The sequence below is a fragment of the Colobus angolensis genome, unplaced genomic scaffold, assembly GCF_000951035.1.
Source record: "Colobus angolensis palliatus isolate OR3802 unplaced genomic scaffold, Cang.pa_1.0 Scaffold131, whole genome shotgun sequence".
Taxonomy (NCBI): domain Eukaryota; kingdom Metazoa; phylum Chordata; class Mammalia; order Primates; family Cercopithecidae; genus Colobus; species Colobus angolensis.
Genome location: NW_012114364.1, coordinates 5996337 through 6006099, shown reverse-complemented (window position 1 = coordinate 6006099; position 9763 = coordinate 5996337). Strand labels below are relative to the sequence as shown.

Below are 9763 nucleotides of genomic sequence, written 5' to 3'. Positions count from 1 at the left end.
TTGGACAATTTTATAAAATCTCCCTAGTTGAGGATCAAGGAAGCTTTATCCCAGCTGTTCATCTCTTTGGTATGCATTAGAATCCTCAAGTTTTCTGCTAACGAAAGGAACTTGTTTCGTTTCACAATGGGCAGAGAGTTGGCCTCTTTCCATTGACTCTTGGTTTACTCAGATTGGCTTTTACAGAGCATAAGGTAGTTATATTAAGTGCCAACTCATCACTTTATTTTAGCAAGATGAATTGCCTCAAGAATCCCTATAGAGAATATCTTACTTATAAGATACAACTTTCTTTAAGGGAATTATCCCATGTACTTAGATTAAAACCCAGTGTAAAATGTGCTTTAAATGAGGCACTTTTAAATTTCTGACCTTGTTCCTGGGTATTTTTTCCCTATAAGTGCAGAATTTTCCCCTCCTGGTAAAACATAAAAACTCTTCTAAAATGTGGAAGAAATTGCAAATGATCTTCAGCATCAGGTAACTTTACCTCTTATCGGTATTTAATTCAATAAATCAAAATGTGATTTGTAGCAAATATAAGGGGTCTTAAATATTGAACAGCAATTAAGACATAGATTACAATGTTCTACTGATGTACTAACTTAGGAATGTAGGTCAACCGTTTTATATTATTATCACAGGTTCTTATTTTATTAATGTATGCTTTGACAATGGAAAAAGGGATTATAACCTTCTATTGTTAGTCATTATTTTATTATTTAAAATATATAGCAATCATTTAAACATTTTTATATAACAGGACATACATGTTTAGAAAAGCAATCTCAGCAACAGGTCTCATAGAGAAATACATCTAATAATTTGCTTCAATGGAAATCATTGCTGCTTCTTCAGAGCAATTACAGCATAACATCTGGGAGATTTCACAGGATCAAACAACTTCACAAGAGCAGACCACGCAATATCTTCCTGCAAATTGATAACTGATTTAGATATACAACCATTTGTTGAAGAAAAAAATGAGAGATGAGTCGGATTATATATTGTAATATAAAAAATACATAAAAACAAAGGTGCTTCACAGAAAATTCTTATTCTTTGTTAAACAAAATTAACATTCACAGTTACACCTTCAAGAAAATTTATGCTGAGGAAACAAGGATGTACATAGAGAGTGAACTCCAAGTTTATTCTTTGATATGGTTGTGAAAAACTGGAAGTGGCCAATCACAAATGAATATTAGTTAAATAAATTATTTTATGATTAAATGTTCACTTTCTAGTACATTTAATATGGTGGAAAATTCTGAATAAAATAAAATAAATTAGATGTAAAACTGCATTTGTAATTTTATTCTAAATTTAATTAAAGTACAAATAATGTGCACGTATATATATACACACATATATACATAACCACATATATTTGAGAGATTCCTTAAATATATTAAAAATTAAATAGTTGGAGCTATTAAATAAAAGGTAGGATTATGACTACTCTTAATTTTCTTTATTATATACCCTGTATTTTAAATTTTTTAACATAAATGTGCATTATTTTATAAGATATTGATTGAAATATTAAATATAACATTTCTATAATTTCTATAATTTCATAACAACCTATTAATCTTTGTGCATATTGTTTTGCTTACCTCTTGTACATAGGTCAATGGAGATTGTTTTGAAAAGGGATGTGAGAATCTAGTAAAATAGGTACTGATTTTATCACCCATTAACTCAGGAACCAAAGCTTTCCTGTGATTTGAAGTTAGCTGGCAGCTTAGGAAAGTACATCATTATTTACATATTTAAAAATTGCCTTTCTCCATAAAAATACAAATTAGAACAAAGCAAACATTTTTAAATATCCATTTGTTCCAATCAGCAGTTGTTCCAATTAGCAAAATAGGAAAGTAAAGCTTCCCATATGACAAACTAAAACTGTTAAAGATTTATCTACAGCAGAAACACTTGGTGAATCATGAATGAGTTTAATTTAAAAAGTTCACTAAACTGTTTTGACCATAGCTCATAGTAGAATCTGCAAAAAATATTTTCCTTAAAGACAACCCAAAAGACAGTATTTTTGTCATTTACCATAGATAAATTGTGAAAAAACAGAAGGAATCTTCGTTGATCAGAAAAAAGTTTCTATTCTGCAGAATCCATATGGCCAACACTCCAAAAGTGAATTAAAAGACAAATTCGTACAAAATGAAATGTATATACAATATCTTTTATGTCGGGCCTTTATTAATTTCAGCTATACAATATTTCATATATAGTGGTTTATGTTCACTGCCTATGTATAGTAATTACCATACAATTAAAAGAATGTAAACTTTATTATAGTAGCCCTGCTGAAAACATCTGTTGTACATATGTTTATATGTTTAAAAAGAGATGGAATGAACATTTAAACTATGAAAATATAATGAGAAAAATTTTCTTACTAGTTTTATGTGACTCTTATCCTATATATAAGTAGCTCTATATTACTGTATTTAATAAAATATTTGTTATGTATTTTAAAATAACATAATTTACCTGCTCTTTCAGGTAACAAAGTCGATCCAGAAGAATCAAAGTCTCTATACAGGGAGCCAGAACAACTTTCAACTATAATAAAAAAATTAGATAGGTAGGTTGGTGGTACTTAAAAAAAGAAAAGACTAGTTTATTTCCTTAAACTTATGTTTAAGTAAATGCATCTACAGAAGTTTATATAGGCTGAATCTCCAATACCCATGCACGACTTCAGAAAATGAATATTTCAGAGATCAAAAGGTTTTCTTGAATAATAGGAAAATAATGTCCTTTAAGTGACTGTGAAGTAGACTCCAACAAGCAATCATTTGTGATAGAAAGCTTTTAAAGGGGTACTAAGAATGAAATTCATTACAAGGAATGCTTGTGAAATAACTGCATTGGGACCAATATGTGTTCAAAGAACTCTGAAACTTTTTGTGCATTTATAATACTTTTTAAAGAGAAATCTACCATGTGTTCTCTTTATTACATTACTGACACCTAATATAGTCCTGAAATAGGAAATGATCCAAAACAGTTTTTCTACAGTAAGAGAAAAACACCATAGATTGCTTGGCCCATCATAAAATTTAATAGGACCCTATTCGAGTCTAGCAACATATCCAATTCAATATGCTTAATTCTGAGATTTACCATATTAAAAGCTTCCAGCTCATTCATTCGAGGCTTATACTTCTCGTAGTAGTTCATTATAATTTTTTCTGGCAGCTTCAAGATAAAAAACAACAATAAATTTAACAATAGTTTAAAAATATTTTTCCTTGTCAAACATATCCTAAAGTAAAATCAACATGACATCAATTTAATACAACTTAGGTGTCTGAAGAACTTGCTCTAAGGATATTCATGAAGCAAGTCAAGATAACTCTAAATGACTTAAAACTTTTACACTGATATAGGTTCTGCAGCACATCATAAATAAAACCACCAGTAACATCCCATTAATATTGTTTAATTTCAACAACTAATAAGGAAATGTTTACTTTCATTTGTTATTATGCTTCGGGCATACAGGAGGAGCTCAAACGTTTTTTGACTAAAATTAAATTTTACAACACTCTATCTAAAACAGGACATCTTTGAGCAAAATTCAAAGGCAAGAAAAACACAATGGCATATATTCATACTTAAGGTAGTTTCTTCTAACATCTACTTTACAAGTCCATGAGAGAGAATGACTTTTCTTTCTTTTTCTTTTTTTTCTAAAACAAATACCTATAGTATGTTGAACTCTTGTATTTAGCAGGCCACTCTCTAGTTCAGTTGTGCTTTTGCTCCTGCTAGATGAGCTTTGTTACTGAGGCAATTGTATTTATTTCTAAACTTGCTATGCCAGTTACATTATTGTCATAATATACAGGTTGAGTATCCTTAATCCAAAATCTGAAATGCTCCAAAATCTGAAACTTTTTGAGTGACAACATGACTTTCAAAGGAAATGATCACTGCAGCATTTCAGATTTTGGATTTTTCAGATTAGGGATGCTCAAATGGTAAGTATATAAGGTAAATATTTAAAAAAAAAAAATCTGAAATCTGAAACACTTCTGGTCCCAAGCATTTTAGATAAGGAATACTCAACCTATCATGTAAATAAGTACTACATAACAAATGAAACATGAAAACAGCAGGAAAAATTGATTCTGTAAGTTGAATGCCTTTGTGAAAGGCCTGATAAAGCAGAGTTACCAAAAGAAATTGTCAATTAGATGTGGTCAGCACAAATGAAAGGCTGGATAAAATGAGTGAAAATCTGAAAAGACTTGTAGTCAGGTTTATTTGCAAATAGTTAAATAAATTTATTATTTTTTCAAATTCTTTTTTTTTTTTTTACTATTGCACTAAATTTCTTTTGAATTTAAAAAACTATAAAGGGTAGTGGAAAGTAAGGCTTTGTCTCATTCAATTTCTTGTGAAGCTTTCCAGAAAAACTCTCCCCCTTTGTACAGAACTCATGCAGATTACACACTCCCCATCCTTTTCAAAAGTTTGCCATTTTCTGAATCAAATGAGTCCCTGCTGGAGCAAACTTTTGCAGAAGAATATATTGGACTAAACCCAGGCCTGAACTTCAAGGCAGCAAAAACTCTCATCTCACAAAATTGTGTGTGTTGAATTACACTCTTTAGTTCTCTCCTCTATCATCTGAAGATCAGCAGTTGTAAGATAACTCAGAACTCATAATCTTTCCTAACTTGCTCCCTAAAAACGTATTTCTTCAATATGATTTCTTGGGTGCTCCATTTTCTTTGTTTTCTTTTGTGCTAAATTGGGAAGCACCATGCTGGTCATCAGTTATGTTTATTTCCAACTAGAGATTGTTGATTTTGTTCCTCAGGATAAGACACTTTAGAGAAATATGTTCTGTTGATTTTGTCTGAGATCGGTAACCGTGGGCAATTCCTCTTGACATCTTTCTGCATCTCTCTTTTACCTTCATTATACTTGTAATATACATAGTTTAAGATTTCAAATTCTTTCTGATATTGACAAAGAGAATTTTGTTTCTCTTTCTCATTCTGTTTGTTGCTTTTGAGTGTATTCTGGAGAGAAAAGGTGAGAACACCTTTTTACTCTAATATTTTTTAAAAAGTTTGTTGTTTTAAGAGATCCAAAACTAGATATTATAGACTAGGCATTGTAAGTCTGTTTGATGCAAAAAAGCCAAGGGAGAACTCCAAACAGTGAAACCATATGCAAACCTGTGTGCAAAAAAACCCAAACCAAATCAAACCAAATCAAACCAAAAATGGCCTTGTTCTTACAAGTGCATAAGAAGTACACAGTTGGCCTTCTCTAACTGCAGGTTCTGTACCCACAGACTCAATCATCTGCAGATCAGAAATAGCCACGAAAAAAAATAACAATGCAAAGTGACATCAGCACGACGACTGACTACAGATGCCTGATGCCAGTCCCCTTATACAATAAAGACACAAGGCAATGAATATACAGATGAGATTTGATTGGAGTGTTGAATGGAGAGCACTGGTGTACAGCAGGGAAGTGGAGATGCACCTGTGGTGATTAGAAGTCCAGGTGGGCAGTCTGGACACACCTAGCCTCTGTAGCTCCATCTTCTCTGATTGGGTGAGATCTGCCCCAAATCAGCAGAAACTTCCTGTTACAGGGAAAAAGTAAGCAGAAGAATGCTACCAGCCCCCACTGCTACCACAAACACCATCCTTTCTACAGGAGAATCTCATAGTCCTCATAAGTGGTGAGCCCAGTTTGGAGAGCTTCCAGGAACCCTCACAGCTGCATTGTCCCAGATTAGGAGTACAATGCGTGCACTCCCCACTCCCACTTAGCCTTGTATGCCAAGCTTCTACAGCACAGAGCCATCTTAAGACCAGAGTAACATCAGGAGTGCACCCTGCTCTGAAAGTCATTAACACTACCTTATCTGCACCACTGGGACTCTATCTTCATTCTACCAAGCCCATATGGGTGGCTGACTGCCACAACCTAAGCTGCATGGGGCCTGGGTCCGGGATTGGCTGTCACTCTGGTCCTACACAGCAGAGAAACCAACTCACTTGTAGACACAAAAACAGTCTGGCAGTCCTGTCTAGTGTAAACCTACCCCTGAACTGGCAAAATTGCTGCATGCCCAATCCTGAGAGGAGAGGCCGTGAAGCCTCCAAACAACTGACATGCTCTGGGGCCAGGTGACGTACTACACACCCACACCCAGGGATGTACAAACAGTCCTGTGGTGCCAACGCCCCCTGAGCTACCTAAAGATCCAATGCACTCAATCAGGGTCTGAGAAAGACAGTCCCACAGTCTGCCCCTAGAGGGCAATCACCCGGGCTCACTGAGCAGCTGTGGGCCTATGACACACGCCTGAGAAATAGCTCTGGGGACCATCCCCATTATACATGCCTCCAAGCCAGCTGAGTAGCTGTGTGTCTACATTCCAGGCTTGAGACCTGGAATGTCTCAAGGACAGACCTGGCCCACATGGCCTAGGGTCAGTTGAACAGCCTTGCACCCCTGTCCCAGGCCTTGAGAAACAGCCCTGTGGGCAGCTCTTCGCAGTCCCACCCCAAGCTGACTGAACAACTGTGTATATACGCTCCCAGCCAGAGTAACTCCCCAGAACCCCAGTGCCAGCTCCAAGCTGGCTGACCCATCATATGCAGGCATGCACCCCCAACCTGAGAAACAGCGCAGTGAGGCCACCCCTAGCAAAGCTGCCCCACCACTGTCCACAAACTCTCTCAGCCTAGGCCACTGAGACACTCATGAATGCCACTAGCATGGACTGCATCTGAAGAATCTATGTGGACACTACACTACTGCATCCACCTAGGACCACAGCCAACGTACCCCACCCTACTGATATCCCAAAACCCATTCATGAGTAAGCCTTTCCTTATGAAACCTACTCCAGAAAATTGGATGATGCGACTTTTCCACCAAGTGCATAGAAACCAATGCAGGGAAACATCAAACATGAAAAAGCAAGGAAACATGACACCTCTGGAGGAACACAATAATCTTCTAGTAGTGGAACCAAACTATAAGGAAAGACACAAAATTCCAGAGAAAATAATTCAAAAATAATCTTAAGAATGTTCAGTACAAATAGATAAGTCAATGAAATCCAGAATGATAAATTAAAGAGATAGATATAAAAAAGAACCAAATTGAAATCCCACAGCTGAATAATTCAAGGAATGAAATAAAAATGCAATTGACAGCTTCAGTAACAGAATAGCCCTAGCAGAATTATTTTTTTCAAAATGAAAAAGACAAAACATTTTATTGATGAGTGCACACACAAATGAACCTAGACAACCACTAAGAGTTCCTCACACTTTCATGTACTCACAAAATTGTTTCATCTTTATAGACATAAGTGAACAATTGGCTCTGCTATTGCTTAAAGATGTGAAAAATTTCTTAAGTTTAAATATACAGTCTTAATTATTCCAATGTCCCAATGTCCCAAGACAGATTGTAGGTAATGGAATCTCAACTGCATCTCAAAGAATCAAAAACAAAAAACAAAACTCAATGCAATCTATAAGATTAATATATTTATAAGAAAAATTCATATAAATTCTACCCCTTTCTTCCTCTTATCTATTCTCTCTCTCAGTTATTGACAATTTTTTAATAGTATAAGAGGGCAGCAAAATTTCTCATCAACTTTTTCAAAAATAAACCATTAAAAAGATACCCAAGAGACTTATGAATATAACACCATTGAAATTATTTACTGAGAAAATACATTGCATTTCTATAGTATTTTAAAGTAAGTTCTCCAAACAGTTTCAGAATCTGTAGTGTTTTCGCAAGTAACATTTTATTGGTGTTATCATCATATGACATAGTTGGTATGGAAATGATTACATCTAATACATGAAAAAGATTTAGACATAAAGAACATCATGCCCTAATGTCATATGATGTTACTGCTAAGAGTTAGGATTAGAACTCTCACCCTATTCTATCTAGTTTAGTATCCTAAGTCCCTATATATTCTGTTTCACAGAATGCTACTAGTCACTGTGCGCATGTGTTCAAACAAGTTTGGGCAATGCTGTGTTAAACAAAGCCAACCATATTCCCAGAGGCTTTACCATGCATAATAAATATCCAGGAAGGGTATGGAGAATAGGGCAGGTGCCATAAACTGAAAGCCCTGTAGGCAGCAGGAAGGTAACAAAAGTGAGGAGGCAGGGCTAGAGAATGTGGCCCCATCTAGTGGGGCCCTGACCACACAGGAATGCAGTCTAAGCTAGCCTGGTCTTTTCAGAGAAGCTACAAATCTGAGTTTTAATTTCAAATTCCCAGGTATTTATGCATGTTGCATCAATTTAAGAAAAAGAAAACACTGTAGTATGAAAAAAATATTTAGGCCAGATCAGGCTGGTCTCATTTAGAAAATCTGAAATACCATGAGTCATAATTTTATTTTCCCATAGGACCTTCATTCAAAGGATCTATTAATTTCTTAGACCTCTGCAGAACAGTGTTGAAAATGTGCCCTTTGCAAGCAAGCCTCTTGTCCTCCTAGACCCTTCTGGTGGGAGCACCTCTAAACCCCAAGCATGAATTATTCAGGGTTTACTCAAATTGAAATCGAAATTAATACCCAGCCTTAACTGTTCATGTAGAAGTGTTTCTCTTCTGACAAATCTAGCCCCTGCAAATCTGTATTTCTCAACTTCTCAACAATTATACTGATAACTGAAGATATCTTTACAATAAGCCTCACAATTGAATTGTGAAAAATAACACCATAATTGATTAGATATGAAAAAGATGCTTCAACTTTCTGAAACAATTTTAAATATATAAGTGGTTTGAAGGCATTTACAAGTTTAGAATTTGCGTTGAAACTAGTGACAGTTTCAAACACTATAATACTTGCAATGTAACTTTTCTAAGGCAGAAAGTCTTTTTTTTTTTTCTTTTCCTATTCTTTCCTCTTTTCTCTTTCATTTCTGCCCTGTCTTCTTCACTTCTGCCCTGTAAAAATTAGTTCAGAGAACCTGATAGTTGTTTACCGTAGTGACTAGCATCATTTACTGTAGTGCCTAGCATTTTAGTAGAAACAGCACAAAAGTGTTTAATCACGTGGCAAATGATTTTCTCCTCGTAGTGTCTACTTGGTCCATACTCACACTGGTAAAATAGCTACCCTGATCCAGGGATCAAGTACTGAATGCATCATATTTCCAGAGCCATGAGAAAATAAACACACCTGTTATAGTCAAATGAGACTAACTCCTATTTTATTTCCATGGATGAAATAAAAACCTGGGTTCATTGGGAATCCTTGGCGGAACCTAAGAAATGTAACATTTGGAGTTATAACATAGAAATAAGAAATAATCATGAATTTCTTTCAAATAGTCTCAAATCAGATTTGATTTTTAAGTCCTATTTCTTTCTTCTCAACAGCTTTGGTGGCCAAGATAGAAGTTCATTTCCTACATTGTCAGTGATTATTCTCTTTGATGGACACAGGATTTGTGGAGTCTAAAGAGAACATACAATTCTAAAGTGTTCATGTTGGAAAGGGAACTCTGCAATGATCAGAAGGATTGAGTCAGTTTTAGTATAAAAAATGAGAACTATATTAACAATGAGGCTGACTACACAGAGTTTTGAGCTAGAGGCTCACTCTACCCAATACCACTGATATGTTGAAATGCTAGATGAAACTTACAGAGAAAAATAATCCTGGAGTTTAAAATATGTCTGACATGGTAGTATCTGGTCACTG

At 35.1% G+C, this 9763-nt stretch overlaps 1 protein-coding gene across 1 annotated transcript in view; it reads right to left on the bottom strand.

Annotated features, from left to right (window-relative positions):
• Positions 1–630: 630 nt before the first annotated feature.
• Positions 631–9763, bottom strand: part of METTL25 (methyltransferase like 25) — a 115525-nt gene continuing 106392 nt past the window's right edge. Inside the window, exons 10-12 of the mRNA XM_011934130.1 lie at positions 3151–3225; positions 2515–2586; positions 631–933 (exon numbers count right to left, since the gene is read on the bottom strand). Of these exons, the coding sequence (XP_011789520.1) occupies positions 841–933; positions 2515–2586; positions 3151–3225 (240 nt within the window). The 3' untranslated portion in view covers positions 631–840. The remainder of the gene's footprint in view (positions 934–2514; positions 2587–3150; positions 3226–9763) is intronic.